The 16,667-nt window shown below is 47.1% G+C and overlaps 1 protein-coding gene across 1 annotated transcript in view; it reads left to right on the top strand.

Annotated features, from left to right (window-relative positions):
• Positions 1 to 16,667, top strand: part of GRIK3 (glutamate ionotropic receptor kainate type subunit 3) — a 376,315-nt gene that overhangs the window by 300,778 nt on the left and 58,870 nt on the right. The window contains exon 9 of the mRNA XM_058195934.1: positions 12,047 to 12,160. Coding sequence (XP_058051917.1) covers positions 12,047 to 12,160 — 114 coding nt within the window. The remainder of the gene's footprint in view (positions 1 to 12,046; positions 12,161 to 16,667) is intronic.

Here is a 16,667-nt window from a genome sequence, read left to right on the forward strand (position 1 = left end):
CTGGGGTCACTATTGGTGTCTCCCATTTTGCATGGTCAATGGGGACTAGTATTCCCTGGCTTACTAATTTATCTAGTTCCCTGTCAATCTTGGGCTTGAGGGCGAACGGGACCCTCCTAGCTTTTAATCTAATGGGAGCCACCTGGGGGTCCAAATTGAATGAAATGGGGGTCCCCACGTACTTGCCCAGGCTGTCTTGAAAAACATCCTCGAATTCCTTCAACAATTCATCCTTCAGGTTGACTCCATTGCTGTGGATCCTGGTTATGCCCATTCCTAGGGCTCGACACCAGTCCAGTCCCAGTAAACTGGGCAGGTTTCCGTCAACGATGGTGATTGGCAGGGTTTTCTTGAATTGTCCATATCTTCCTCTGACCGTTGTGGCTCCTTTAACGGGGATCCAGTTTCTCTGGTAGTCTTGCACTCTCAGCTTTTGGGGTTGCAGCTGTCATTTCGCGACTTCTGGCAGGTCCCGTGCGACCGTGTCCCAAGACATAATCGTGATTGATGAGCCGGTATCCACCTCCATTTTACACTGCACTCCTTCGATGTAGGTCTTAGTGAATATTTTCTTTTCTAGTTGTGTCGATGCGTGGCCCACTCGCACAGTGGTGTGATTCGACTTCGCGCCTTTTTTGAACTGGCCAATCCCTGGCCGCTTCGCTGAACTGGCGCCCTGTTGATTGGCCGGTTTGAATCTTTGGCGGGAAGGTTGGGAGGCTCGACAGGCCTGAGCTATGTGTCCTTTTTTTTCACACCGCCGACAAATTGCGTCTTTGAACCTGCAATTCTGTCGTTGGTGTTGGCCTCCGCAACTCAGGCACTCGCCCCGGTCACCTCTCTCCGCCTCCCAGTGTGGAAAACCTCTTCCTCTTCCTCACCGTTCGATTCGGCCTGGATTTCTTCGCTGTGGACTGGCGTTGCTTTGGCCGCGGCATTCGGCCTGTTCGGCTTTTGCAAGGTTTCCACTACTTTGGTGGACATCTCGTGTGCCCTGGCCTCATCCAGGGCTATCGCCAGGGTTAGGTTGCTTTTCGACAGCAGCTGCCTCTGTAGTTGGATGTCCCTGACCCCACAAATGAGTTGTTCTAATAAAAAGTCCTCTAAGTCTCTATACTCACAGTGGTTTGCGGCTTTCCTTAATGCGGCCATGTACACGCTTATCAATTCACCCTCTCGCTGAACTCTTTGCCTCAACTCGAACCGTTATACAAACTTTGATGGCACCGGCACGTAGTGTGCTCGTAGCGTTGTCTATAGCGTTTGCCATGGCACCGACTGTACCGGCGTTGGTTCCGAGAGCGATTCGGCGGTATTGAAGAGTTCTGGCCCACAGTGGCTCAGGAAGTAAGCGTGTTTCCGATTATCCGATACTCCTTGCAGTTCGTTAGCTTCGAGGAAACACTCGAAACGAGCCATGTACGACCCCCATTTCTCCTTGGCTGGGTCGAATGGCGCTGGTGGGGTATAGCTAGACATCGCTATGTATCCGCTCTTGATGCTGGCTGGGTTTGAAATTACGTTGCTCCTTCAGCTCTTTTCCTAGTCTCACTGCCTTCAATATCCCACCTTCGTCGCCAATGTTATGTTCGGGCAATGAAGAGGCAGGAGACGATACAAGTGACAACAGCTCTTTGGTTTATTGTGATCCCAGCAAAAGCCAACGGGCAAAAACCCCTCTTTAAATAGTATTTTGGCTGAGGCATCAGCCAATCAGCAACGTGCATTTTCCTGCCCAAATTTCCCTCCTAAAATTCAAATACATTACAGTTTACATCCAAGTGTACTGAAGAAGCTGGCAGATGCGATCTCTGAACCAATGAATGAAATCTTTCAGAGCTCCTGGAGCACAGAGGACTGGAAAAGAGCTGATGATCTCTCGCCCCTCTTGTTCAACATCTATATGAAGCCGCTGGGTGAGATCATCAGTGATTTCGGTGTGAGGTACCAGCTGTACGCTGATGACACCCAGCTGTACTTTTCCACACCGGACCACCCCAACGAAGCTATCGAGGTGTTGTCCCGGTGTCTGGAGGCCGTACGGGTCTGGATGGGGAGAAACAGGCTCAAGCTCAATCCCTCCAAGACTGTTGTGTCTTGCCCGCCCTCAGAGCAGCCGGGGCCTTCTTATCTGCTCCCGAACACGGAGGAATGTATGCCTCCCGGCCCCAGTCCTGGCTCCATGCCCAGACAAACTGCAGAAGTAGGAGCACCTCCCGGCCCCAGCCCTGACTCCATGCCCAGGCAAACGGAGCAGCTAGACCCCTCCCCCTCCTCCACAGCATGTGAGCCTGAGGAGGGTTTATTACCAACAGCTGATTGGAGTGACCCTCGCATCAGAAGACTGGATAGGCGGAGGCAACAGAAGGAAGGGAGGGGCAGGCCTTAATGAGTGCTGAGTCATGGAGCCACACCCCATGGCCTATATAAAGGATCTGCTTTCTGGCAGTCTCTGAGTCAGGCAAAAGTCGAACTTATCTTGCTGAAGTCACTTACTGGTCTCCTGCCTGCTCTGAGGACTTTGCTAGGACTTTGGGCAGAGCTGCAGAGGCAAGCCTGATTCGGATTTCCCTGACCCGGCCATCAGCGGAGGAGTGGGACACGACAAAGATGGAGTGGCTGTGGATGCCGGCATCCCGGTACAGTCAGCTGCAGCCTCGGCTGACTGTTGGGGGCGAGTCATTGGCCCCAATGGAGAGGGTGCGCAACTTGGGCGTTCTCCTGGATGGACGGCTGTCTTTTGAAGACCACTTGACGGCCGTCTCCAGGAGAGCCTTTCACCAGGTTCGCCTGGTTCGCCAGTTGCGCCCCTTTCTAGATCGGGATGCCTTGTGCACGGTCACTCATGCTCTTGTGACATCTCGTCTGGACTACTGCAATGCTCTCTACATGGGGCTCCCCTTGAGGAGCACCTGGAGACTCCAGGTATTTCAGAATGCAGCTGCGCGGGTGATAGAGGGAGCCCCTCGTGGCTCCCATGTAACACCCCTCCTGCGCAGACTGCACTGGCTGCCTGTGGTTTTCCGGGTGCGCTTCAAGGTTTTGGTAATGATCTTCAAAGCGCTCCATGGCATAGGACCGGGTTACTTACGGGACCGTCTGCTGCCACCGAATGCCTCCCACCGACCCGTGCGCTCTCACAGGGAGGGACTCCTCAGGGTGCCGCCGGCCAGGCAGTGCCGACTGGCGACGCCCAGGGGAAGGGCCTTCTCTGTGGGGGCTCCCATCCTCTGGAACGAGCTTCCCCCAGGACTTCAACAACTTCCTGACCTTCGGACCTTCCGCCGCGAGCTTAAGACACATCTATTCATTTGCGCAGGACTGGACTAGGGTTTTAAATTTTTAAATGTCTAAATTTTAGATTTGGTTTTAAATTGGGTTTTATTATTTATATGTCTATTTTAAATATTTGGCCTTTATAATAAGTTTTTTAGATGAATGTTTTACTTTGTATATTTATGTGTTTTTTATATGGCTGTACACCGCCCTGAGTCCCTAGGGAGATAGGGCGGTATAAAAGTACGAAAAATAAATAAATAAATAAATAAATGTGCTTTCAATCTTCAGAAAGGGTAAAAAATGTTGAAGCTGCAGCAACCTTGGGGGACAGTGATCATGCAATATTAGAATTCAACATTATGCAAGCACAAGCAATAGAACAAAGTCAAACTAGAGTCTTGGACTTTAAGAGAACTAATTTCAAAAAACTTAGAGAGAACTTGGGAAGGATTCTACGGATGAGAATCCTCAAGGGGAAAACAACTCAGGAAGCTTGGGAAATTTTGAAAAGTGAGATTATAAAAGTCCAGTCTAGCACAATACCAGTGAAGAAGAAAAATAACAGTTCTCCAAAGAAACCAGCATGGATGCATAAAGAACTCTTGGACAAATTGAAAGACAAAAAGGACAAGTATAAAAAGTGGAAAGAGCGGCACATAACTAAGGCAGAATAACAGCATATAGCCTGAACCTGCAAAGATAAAGTGAGGAAAGCTAAGGCTCACAATAAACAAAGGCTTGCAACAAAAGTAAAAAATAACAAAAAAAGCTTCTTCCAATATGTTAAAAACAAGAAAAAAGTCAAGGAAACAATTGGCACATTGTTGGGAGAAAGTGGCAAAAAGGTGACAAGCAACAGGGAGAAAGCAGAACTACTTAACTACATAATTTTTTGCATCTGTCTTTACACAAGGCGAAAAAACAGTCCAACCTATCAAAAACAGCACCACAAAAAACAGATTAGGAACACAAAGTTAAAATAGGGAAGAAAATGGTAAGTGAGCACCAGGACTAGATGGATTACACCTCAAGGTTCAAACTAATCTTATTGCATTCTTTGACAAAGTGACAAAATTAGTGGACCAGAGGAATGCTGTCGATGAAGTTTATTTGGACTTCAGTAAGGCATTTGATAAAGTAGACCATAACCTACTACTAGATAAAGCAGAAAAATGTGGATTAGACAGCATCACCACCAGATGGATTCGTAACTGGCTGACCAACCACACTACGGTGTAGTCCTCAATGCAACTGCATCTACAAGGAATATATATATGCAGTGGAATACATCTATATGCAGTGGAATACCCCAAGGCTCTGTTTTACTCTTCAACTTCTTCTTCAATGACTTGGATGAGAGGATAGAATTAGAATTAGAAATAGAATTAGAATTAGAATTAGAATTAGAATTAAATTGAATTCTTTATTGGCCAAGTGTGATTGCGCACACAAGGAATTTGTCTTAGGTGTATATGCTCTCAGTGTACATGAGGAAAATAAAATACATTCATCAAGAATAAAAAGATACACTTAGTGATAGTCAAGGTTACTAATAAGCCATCAAATCATACTAGGAAACAAATAAAAACAATATAATTGAAAGATACAAGCAACATTTAAAGCACTCCATGGCTTAGGACCGGGCTATTTACGAGACCGCCTTCTGCCACCGATAGCCTCCCAACGACCTGTGCACTCCCACAGGGTGGGCCTTCTCAGGGTGCCGTCGACCAAACAATGTCGGTTGGCGGCCCCCACGGCACCGGCCCTTTGGAATGAGCCGCCTCCGGGGTTACGCCAACTCCCCGACCTCCGGACCTTCAAACGTGAACTTAAGACTATTATTTCATCGTGCGGGACTGGCCTAAGCATAATTTTAAATTGTAATTTTAAATGGGTTTTATGTCGGTCTATGACCGTTTTAGTTTTGATTCGGCCTATTTAAATATTTGTTTTTAATTCTGTTTTAAACTTGCTGTTTGTATTTTGTGTTTTAAATATGGCTGTAAACCGCCCTGAGTCCTTCGGGAGAAGTGCGGTATAGAAATTAAATTATAAATAAATAAATAAATAAATAACATGGTTATAGTAATAAGTGGGAAGAGATAGAGACTAGTAAGGAAGAGAAAAATAATAGTAATACAGTCTTAGTAAATTATTTGACAGTGTTGTGGGAGTTAGTTGTTAAGCAGAGTGATGGCATTCAGGAGGAAAACTGTCCTTGTGTCTAGTTGTTCTGATTTGCAGTGCTCTATAGTGTCTTTTTGAGGGTAGAAGTTGAAACAATTTATGTCCAGGATGTGAGGGGTCTGTAGATATTTTCACAGCCCTTTTTTTGACTTGTGCAGTATACATATTCTCAATGGAAGGCAGGTTGGTAACAATTGTTTTTTTCTGCAGCTGCTTGAGCTACTCAGAATTGGACTCCTGGAATGAGCAGTGAGTTAGCCCTTCAGTACTGCATTCTAACCACTGTGCCACCATGGCTCTTAAAGCTGGAGCTCTTCTTCTAATGGGTTTCTTAAAAACAAATCATGTCAGGCAAACGTTATTGCCTTTTTTGAGACAGTAATTAAATTAGTGGCTCAGGGAACTACTGTGAATATAGTATCAGTAAGACATTTGACAAAGCAGACCACAGCCTACTTCTTGGTGAGACAGGACAATATGGAATAGGCAATACCAACACCAGATGGGTTTGTAGGGCTCAGGGTGTAAAAGGAACTATGTCTACAAAGAGCAAAACAGACAGTGAGGTATCTCAAGGTTCTGTCTTTGGCCTGATGTTTCCTAATATCTAGATCATTTTTGATCTAGATGAGGGATTAGAAGGGTAACTGATCAAATTTGCAGATGACATCAAGCTGAGGGAAAGCGTCAACACTTTAGAAGATCAACTCAAGGTTCAGAAGCATCTTGACATACTTGAGTATTGGGCACCTTCTAACAAGATGCCATTCAGTGGTGAGAAAAGTAAGGTCTTGCATTTAGGAAGGAAAACACAAACACAGAGTGTAGAATATGCTGTACCTGACTTAACAGTGAGGGGGATCTAGATGGCCACACTTAAATATGAGCTAGCAATATGCTGCTGCTGCCGCCGTAAAAGCCAATGCAGTCTCCTAAGCTGCATCAATAGAGGGATAGCATCAAGAGAATGAAGGGGGCGTGCCCCTGGTTGAGATGTGCCCGCCGGGCTTCCGTGCATTTCATCAGCCGAGGGCCCAGGGTAGGGGTGGTGGGGTGGCGGTTGTTATTAAAGAGAGTTTAGAGCCGAGGGAGACCACTGTACCTCAGATTGCTGGGTGTGAATCCCTCTTTGTGAGATGGGGTCATAGGTGTCAGATGGGCTTGCTGGTCGCGTACCTGGCTCCTTGCTGCGTGACAGCTGCCCTGCCCGAGCTCCTGGAGGTGCTTGCTGGGGTGGCAGTGGAGACCCCCAGACTTTTAGTCATGGGGGACTTTAACTTGCCATCTGCCGGCTCGTCATCAACAGTGGCTCGGGAGTTCATGGCTTCCATGACGGCCTTGGACCTGACTCAAGTAGTGGATGGCCCCACTCACATCGGGGGAGGCACACTGGACCTGATTTTCATCTCTGGTCAGTGGTTGAAGGATCTGGACTTGAGAGATATAGTCACAGAACCTTTGTCATGGTCAGATCACTCTCTCCTTCGCCTAGACTTTCTGACCGCTACCCAACACCGCAGGGAGACGGAACCACTACGTTGGTACCGTCCCAGGCGCCTGATGGACCCGGAGAGGTTCCGGACGGAGCTTGGGCCATTTCCTGAGGGTCTGGCTCACGGCACGGCAGAGGAACTAGCCGCAGCCTGGGAACGGGCTGCGGCTGGGGCTTTAGACCGTGTCGTGCCTCTGCGGCCTCTGACCCGGTGCAGATCCCAACCGGCTCCTTGGTTCTCCGAGGAGCTGAGGAGGATGAAACACCGGAGAAGATGCCTAGAGAGCTCTTGGAGGTCCAGCCGTTCAGAGGCTGATCGGACACTAGTTAGATCCTATACTAGGACCTACCTAGTGGCACTGGGGGAAGCGAGGCGCTACGCCTCCCTCATTGCGCCGGCAGATAACCGCCCAGCTGCCCCAGCCTGGTAACCCGCTCCCTCCTTCACCAGGGGGAGCGGGATGACCCGTTGCAGGGACGTGCTGAGGAGTTTAACGGTTATCTATACGATAAAATCGTTCAGCTTCGGGATGGTCTGGACCAAAATTGTGGCGATTCGGACGGGGCGTCTGAGGGCGGTCTTGGTGATATTGTCTGGGATGAGTTTGACCCTGTGGCTCCCGAGGACATGGACAGGTTGCTGGGTAGATTGAATGCCACCACGTGTTTACTGGACCCGTGCCCCTCCTGGCTGGTGCTGGCCACTCAGGAGGTGACACGAGGCTGGCTCCAGGCGATTACGAGCGCTTCCTTGCTGGAGGGAGTCTTTCCGGCCGCCTTGAAAGAGGCGGTGGTGAGGCCCCTCCTCAAGAAGCCTTCCTGACCCGCTGTTTTAGGTAATTATCGTCGTCTCCAACCCGCTCGCGGCGAAGGTTGTAGAGAGTATGGTGGCATATCAGTTTCCCCTGCACCTGGAGGAAACTGTCTATCTAGACCTGTTCCAGTCCGGCTTCCGGCCCGGTTACAGCACTGAAACGGCTTTGGTCGCAGGTGGATGATCTCTGGAGGGCCAGGATAGGGGTTGTTCCTCTGCCCTGGTCCTATTAGACCTCTCAGCGGCTTTTGATACCATCGACCATGGTATCCTGCTGCGCCGGTTGGAGGATTGGGAGTGAGAGGCACCGCTTATCGGTGGTTCTCCTCCTATCTCTCCGACCGGTCGCAGACGGTGTTGACGGGGGCAGAGGTCACCCAGCGGCGCCTCACTTGTGGGTGCCGCAGGGCCGATTCTCTCGCCTTCTGTTCAACATCTATATGAAGCCGCTGGGTGAGATCATCAGTGGCTTCGTGTGAGGTACCAGCTGTACGCTGATGACACCCAGCTGTACTTTTCCACACCGGCCACCCCAATGAAGCTATCAAGTGCTGTCCCGGTGTTTGGAAGCCGACGGGTCTGGATGGGGAGAAACAGGCTCAACCCCAATCCCTCCAGGCCGGAGTGGCTGTGGATGCCGCCATCCCGGTACAGTCAGCTGAGTCCACGGCTGACTGTTGGGAGCGAGTCATTGGCCCCGATGGAGAGGGTGCGCAACTTGGGCGTTCTCCTGGATGAACGGCTGTCTTTTGAAGACCACCTGACGGCCGTCTCCAGAAGAGCTTTCCACCAGGTTCGCCTGGTGCGCCAGTTGCGCCTTTCTAGACCGGGATGCCTTGTGCACAGTCACCACGCCTCGTGACGCCTCGCCTGGATTACTGCAATGCTCTCTACATGGGGCTCCCTTGAGGGGCATCCGGAGGCTTCAGTTAGTCAGAATGCGGCTGCGCGGGTGATAGAGGAGCCCTCGTGGCTCCCGTGACACCTATCCTGCACAGACTGCACTGGCTACCTGTGGCCTTCCGGTGCGCTTCAAGGTTTTGGTGAACGTCTTTAAAGCGCTCCATGGCATAGGGCCGGGCTATTTACGGGACCGCCTGCTGCGAATACCTCTCACCGACCGTGCGCTCTCACAGAGAGGGACTCCTCAGGGTGCCGTCGGTGCGACAGTGTCATCTGGTGGCGCCCAGGGAAGGGCCTTCTCTGTGGGGCTCCGCCCTCTGGAACGAACTCCCCCCAGGACTCCGTCAACTTCCGGACCTCCGAACCTTTCGTCGCGAGCTTAAAACTCACTTATTCATCTGCGCAGGACTGGATTAGTTTTTAAATTTATGGGTTTTTTATTATTTATCCTAAATTTTTTAATCTCGGCCAATTGAATAAGTTTTTTAATTGTATTTTAATTGTATTTATATTGTAATATTATTGTGTATTTTTATCTGGCTGTGAACCGCCCTGAGTCCTTCGGGAGAAGGGCGGTATAAAAATTTAAATAATAAATAAATAAATAAATAAATAAATAAATAAATAAATAAATAAATAAATAATGAAAAGTGATAGTGCCATTTTACACCACAGTGGTGAGACCACACTTGGAATATTTCATCCAGTTCTGGTCACCACAATACCAAACAAATGCTGAGGCCCTAAAAAGAACAAAGAAAAGAGCAACAAAGATTAGGGATCTGGAGGCTAAACCATACGATGCCCTGGTCACTTCCTGCCTGGACTATTGCAATGCTCTCTACATGGGGCTCCCCTTGAAGAGCACCAGGAGGCTCCAGTTAGTCCAGAATGCGGCCGCGCGGGTGATTGGGGGGACACCGTGTTGCTCCCATATAACACCAATCCTGCGCGGCCTACACTGGCTGCCGGTAGCCTTCCGGGTGCAATTCAAGGTGCTGGTTACCACCTTTCCATGGCTTAGGACCAGGGTATTTGCGAGACCGCCTTCTGCCACCGATTGCCTCCCAACGACCTGTGCGCTCCCACAGAGCGGGCCTCCTCAGGGTGCCATCGACCAAACAATGTAGGTTGGCGGCCCCCAGGGGGAGGGCCTTCTCTGTGGCGGCACCAGCCCTATGGAACGAGCTTCCTCTGGGGTTATGCCAACTCCCTGACCTCCGGGCCTTCAAACGTGAACTGAAGACTTTATTATTTCATCGAGTGGGACTAGCCTAAGAAATATTTTAGCGAAATTTTAATGGGTTTTAATCGGTCTTCAACCGTTTTAGTGATTCAGCCATTAAATATTTGTTTTCAATTGTTTTTAAATATTGTTATTTATTATATTTATATTTGTATTGTTGTGTGTTTTTTAATATGGCTGTAAACCGCCCTGAGTCCTTCGGGAGATGGTGCGGTATAGAAATGTAATTATAAATAAATAAATACGATGAATGGCTAAGGGAACTAGGTATATTTAGCCTAACAAAGAAGGCTTGATGATAGTATCTTCCAGTACTTAGATGCAGATTAACAGAGTTGGAAGGGACCTTATAGGTCATCTAGTCCATGGTAACAGGTCAGCCAATGGGACTTTTTGGAAACTGAAACATAGCATTTGTTTGTATGGGTCCATAAGAGACAGTTTGGAGTCTGGGCATGGCTTAGACTTGCTGAACTGTATATAAGAGTTGGTTTGACCTCTGTAATGAGAGCCTCTGTACAATATATTAGCTTCTGTATCTCTCTACTCTGTTTTTATGAATTGCTTGCTTCTACAAATATTGCTTCTGTGTTCCTGATATTGTATGCTGAATTCTGCTGTATGGTATTGCATATAAAGAAGTTTCTTATATGTATTTTGAATCCTGCTGAAGTTCATTTAATTCTGTCTGATTGTCTGTGCTGCAACAAACTCTGACACCTTGTAAGTCATCTAGTCCAATCCCCCACCCAAGCAGGAGACCCTACACCATTTCTGACAAATGGCAGTCCAATCTCTTCTTGAAACCCTCCAGTGATGAATCTGCAAAGGCAAGCTGTTCCATGGGTTGCTTGTTCTCACTGTCAGAAAATTTCTCCTTATTTCTAGGTTGAATCTCTCCTTGATCACTTGAAGGGCTGTTACAGAAAAAAGGGTGTTGATTTATTCTCCATAGCACCTGAGGGCAGGATAAGAAGCAATGGGTGGAAGCTTGTCAAAGAGAGATTCAACCTGAAAATAAAGAGGAATTTCATAACAGAACGATTAATGATTAGCTGTGGGTGGGTGCCCCATTGCTGCTTTTCTAGAAGAGGTTGGACAACCATTTGTCCAGGATGGTATAAGGACTTCTGCCTTGGGCGGGGATTTGGATTGGAAGGGATCCAAGGTCCCTTCCAGCCCTAGGATTCTGTGATTCCCAATTGCTTGCTTTCTTGCTTCCTTTCCCAAAGCGTTATGCAAGCAAGCCTTCCCCTGCATGCCTTTTATTAGTGTGGCCACCACATCTGCATCCATAGTGGCCTGGAGGCAGCCAATGGAGAAAGAAAAGGAGAGATGGAGCTGGTTCTTTCCTTGAAGGGCAGCAGTGCTGTCATGAGGGCTGAGAAACTGAGCTGGCCACTAGCCAGGACTGGTATGTGGAGGTTCGGAGTCCCATTGGCCCAGCCTGCTGTAAGTTGTTATAGACTAGAGCCTGTGGACATACTTACCTCCCCAATTGCTGCTGCTTTGACCCAAGTTGGAGGGAGAATGGAGGAAAGGAGTCAAAGAGAGAAGAGGGAAAACAAAGTGCTGGAGAGGAAAGTTGGAGAGTGGAATTACAAATGAGCAGAGCAGTTGTCGTCCCTGGTTGGAAGAAGGGAAGGGAAGTCCCAGAAAGCCAAGATCTTTGCTTAAAACCAAGATGGGAGATGCTGTTGTTGGTGAAACTGTAGTATCTGTGGAAGGACTGGGCAGGAATCCCAGAGAGCTTTTCCCCCAGTAAAGGAGAAACATGTGGTTTGATTGAGTAGATCCAAGAAAGGCAACAAGCTGGTTTCTGGTCTTTCTCTTCTTGATAAAAAAGGAATCCATGTTCTATTCCCCCTTCTCATCTACCCCAGTCAAATTGTTACCCAGACAAACTATTTGCCTTCAACTGAAGGAAGTACCATCAGAACAAACATGGGTGAGCTCTCTCTTTACTTTCTTCCTGGTGTCAACATTTGAGGAAGTTTCCTGTGCCTTCATATAGGGCCTTCAATCTATCTGACCACCTTTATTTGCCACCTGTTCTTTTTTTTTCATGTCCGAAAGCTCCAGTTTGGTTTCTCCTCACTTTTAACCTTTGTTCCTATCCCAGGTTGGAGTATGGAGCCCCTCAGATGGGCTGAACATCACTGAAATTGCCCGAAGGCAGGGGCCCAACGTGACAGATTCCCTGACCAATCGATCTTTGGTGGTCACCACAGTTCTGGTAGGTTACTTGGGAATTCAGTGTAATCCTTCTGTTTTCCTGTACTGTTTCAGATCTGAAATAAATATATTCCTCAAAAAATGAGTAAACAAAAACCTTGACCTGCCCTGGGTAATCAGGCAGGAAGGGATTCTGTAAACTCCTGCCTGTCCAAGAATTTCTCTTTGTGAGTTAACAGAGATGATCGATAGATTGGCATTGGCCTGATAGGGATTGTTGTCCTGGGACTTCAGACTCCTTATTGAGGCCACCCAGCCAGGATTGACTCAGGATTTCTATGAACCCATCTCAGCTGGCACCTCCCCCTCCAGTCAGGCGCAGTTTGATGTTCATTGTGACTGAGGAGCTTTCTCGGCTAACCCAGCTGCTGTAGCAGGTCATTCTCTGGTCACTTGGTGACTGGTAGCTACTCTGAACCTCTGCAGGATGGGAGATCAATGAAAATGGTTTGTTCCAAGCAACTCTGGATCAGGATGATTTCCTAAATAGGTCTGAAGAATTTAATGGGCTGGGAAGGTAACATTTTTCTCCTGTGCATGTTCTTCCCTTTTATTTCCCAGGGGGCTAAGCGCAATGAAGAGGATGGGGGTAGAATAGATCAGGGTCTTTTTTGAAGCCCACCAGAAATCCTCCTCTGTGGCAGTGGGGGAACAAGGAGGAGCTTTTTTCTTTGCTTCTCCCACATGGCCTGGAAGAGGCCTGCAATCTTCTCTGGGGACATTTCTGTAATTATAGGACCTGTCCCAAATATCCCATTCAAGGGAGTGGTGCCTGAGAAAGGGGTGGCCTTGAAGTTCCATATCTGGATCCATTCCAGTCTCTTCCATCAGACCCTGCGGTGTAGTTCCAGTCCTTTGTGGGTTAGCTGAAAGAGAGCCAGAGGTTGATCGTCATTATCTGGTGCGTTGTTGTTCTGTGCCTGATCTCTGACTGTCTCAGAAAGGATCCTTGTACCCCTGTCATTCTGAGTTTGGAAAAGAAAGTCTGTGTTGGCAGGGTGTCCACAAGGTGTGGCCCAGAGGCAAGGTGGCAGCAGCGATGATGCAATAAAGCTCCAAATGTTTGGTTTTTTTAAAAAAATAAGCATGTCATCTTGACATTTTCTCTGTTAGCTTTCCCTTGGAGGGTCTCCTGATTCTTCATTTAATTTAGGAACTCCAGTTTTGTTCAGGATTAGCCTATCACTTTAGCTCCTGGTACAGGAAGAGAGGCGTGGAGGTTTTGTATGTGGATCTGTTCAAGGGATTTTGAGTGAGGCCTTCCTTTACACTATTCTGGGGGTGGGGGTGGGGGGGGGTGTCAGAAGAAAAAGGGAAGAAATTGCAGGAAACCACAGATACATTCCTAACAAAAGATGGAATTGATTCAACTTTCTATGATGGAGAGCAGTTGCAAGAAAAAAAAAACCTCCTTTGGAAGCACCAAGTTGGAGAGCATGAAGGGAAGCTGCCGGCCCTCACCACCCTCTTAGAAGGAGGAAAAGCCTCGGGTGCACTTGTCATTTGCCACCTCAAATACCTTTCTGACTTTCCACTTCTCCCCTCAGCAGCAGCACAGAGTGTGGCCATCCGCTTCCCTTCCTCTGCTGTCATCCTGCTCTCAAAATCCATCCCCAAATAGCCCTCTGAGTCAGCCATACATGCTAATAAACAATTACGAGCCTTAATCACAGTAATTTCTAGTTAATGCTTTTATTAAGGCCAATTTCAGCTTTAAAAATAACGAGCAAGATTTGAGTTCCCTAGAACTTCTCTCCAGGTCCTTTAAAAAAAAAAATCAAGAATAATAAATTCTCAGATTCCCATTTAGCTTCTTATCTTGTCTACAAGGCAAACTTCTCCCTTTGCCCTGCCTTTTTAAAGGGAGGCGCCAAACCAGATGAAGGCAGCCTCATTCCTGCATGCCTTCGCTGAAGGAGATACTGCAGTCCAGATGTATTGAGGCATTGCTGGAGATGGACTCTCCCCGGTCCTTTGCTGCCTCCAAATTTTTCCAAATGCTGAACATTTGCAAATCTATTGTAGAAGATTCAGCCTGCTGTATTTTTAACACCGATTCACTGTTATCAGAAAGTAAAATGTGCTCCCCTGAATTTTATTCTTGTTAGAGATACTGTGTTTCCTCAAAAATAAGACCCACTCTTATATTTTGTGGGGTCCCAAATGATGCATTAGAGCTTATTTTCAGGGAAACATTGGCAACGGGGGCAAGCCAAGAGATGGAGGGACGGATTGACACCCCATTTAATGCAGGCAGGTGATTCTGATGCACGGTGGCACCGGCAGTAGGCGGAGTGGGGTGGGGGAGGCAGGTGATTCCACAACATGATTTTGGATCTACTGAACCAAATCTTTCAAAGCTCCAGGAGCACCAAGGAAATACCAGAGGACTGGAAAAGAAATTATTTCCTAGCTACCAAAGAAAAAAAAAACCTCCTTTGGAAGCACCAAGTTGGAGAGCATGAAGGGAAGCTGCCGGCCCTCACCACCCTCTTAGAAGGAGGAAAAGCCTCGGGTGCACTTGTCATTTGCCACCTCAAATACCTTTCTGACTTTCCACTTCTCCCCTCAGCAGCAGCACAGAGTGTGGCCATCCGCTTCCCTTCCTCTGCTGTCATCCTGCTCTCAAAATCCATCCCCAAATAGCCCTCTGAGTCAGCCATACATGCTAATAAACAATTACGAGCCTTAATCACAGTAATTTCTAGTTAATGCTTTTATTAAGGCCAATTTCAGCTTTAAAAATAACGAGCAAGATTTGAGTTCCCTAGAACTTCTCTCCAGGTCCTTTAAAAAAAAAATCAAGAATAATAAATTCTCAGATTCCCATTTAGCTTCTTACCTTGTCTACAAGGCAAACTTCTCCCTTTGCCCTGCCTTTTTAAAGGGAGGCGCCAAACCAGATGAAGGCAGCCTCATTCCTGCATGCCTTCGCTGAAGGAGATACTGCAGTCCAGATGTATTGAGGCATTGCTGGAGATGGACTCTCCCCGGTCCTTTGCTGCCTCCAAATTTTTCCAAATGCTGAACATTTGCAAATCTATTGTAGAAGATTCAGCCTGCTGTATTTTTAACACCGATTCACTGTTATCAGAAAGTAAAATGTGCTCCCCTGAATTTTATTCTTGTTAGAGATACTGTGTTTCCTCAAAAATAAGACCCACTCTTATATTTTGTGGGGTCCCAAAAGATGCATTAGAGCTTATTTTCAGGGAAACATTGGCAACGGGGGCAAGCCAAGAGATGGAGGGATGGATTGACACCCCATTTAATGCAGGCAGGTGATTCTGATGCACGGTGGCACCGGCAGTAGGCGGAGTGGGGTGGGGGAGGCAGGTGATTCCACAACATGATTTTGGATCTACTGAACCAAATCTTTCAAAGCTCCAGGAGCACCAAGGAAATACCAGAGGACTGGAAAAGAAATTATTTCCTAGCTACCAAAGAAAAAAAAAAGGGGGGGGAGAGAGCCACCATATATATTCAATTGTTTTCAGTCCCAAACCAGGCATCCTCTCCTCTGCCTTCTCCTCAGAAAGAACAAAGTCTTTGTTCTAAAAAAGAAGAATTAAAGGAAAACTGAGCCTCTAAAACAGCACAAAGCAACAAGATCGTCTGCACTGATATTGTTCCCAAGAAACCTCCAAAAATACCTGGTCAAGAAATACCATCTAGAAAGACATAAGATTAAGGAAGCAGTGGAAATAACAAAGCAGCAACTAACCGCTATAGCAAAGACCAGCAGTGGAGTTCAAATTGCACACTATAGGCAGACTCTACAATTTCAGTCAAATCAGAAACATTTCTACCAATCCATGGAGAAAATGGATTGGTAGAACCAGTCAATGCCTGACAAAGAAGAAACAGTGCAATTCTGGATGCAGCTATTGGACAACCCAAGCAAGAATGCAGCTTGGACAAAGGAGATTGATAAGAATAAGAAAGAAGTTGAAATGAGAACAGATCAAGACTTGGTCAGCACCAGGTGAAGAGGAACTACATTTGATCGGTCTGAACTCATTTGTTGCCAGGCAGTTTAACAAGAGTCACCTGAATCATGAGATGGGCAGCAAATAAATTTGATAAATAAATAAGGTGAAACTGAAGATTGGCTAACATCTGGCAAAATCTATCTGGCAATAAAAGATCGAACAAAGGGGCAGTACCAACAACAATAAGCCAATTGCTTGTTTATCAGGAGCTTTGAAATTGCTAACTAGTGTGGTAGCAGATGCATCCAACAGCATCTAGTTGAAATCAAGCTCTTTCCACCTGAGCAGAAAGGAACAAAAGATCAGCTCTGACTTGGCAAGATGAGTCTGGAAAACTGCAAGAGAAGGAAGACCAACTTGAATTGATTACAAGAAGGCATTTGACTCCCTGCCACATGACTGGATAATCACTACCAAGAAATAACAGGAGTCAGTAGAAACATCAGAAGCTTTGTGTAAAGATCAATGGCACAATGAAAGACACATTTCCTGGTCAATGATGATAGACTCACTTTC

Source organism: Ahaetulla prasina, chromosome 10, assembly GCF_028640845.1.
Source record: "Ahaetulla prasina isolate Xishuangbanna chromosome 10, ASM2864084v1, whole genome shotgun sequence".
Lineage (NCBI taxonomy): Eukaryota > Metazoa > Chordata > Lepidosauria > Squamata > Colubridae > Ahaetulla > Ahaetulla prasina.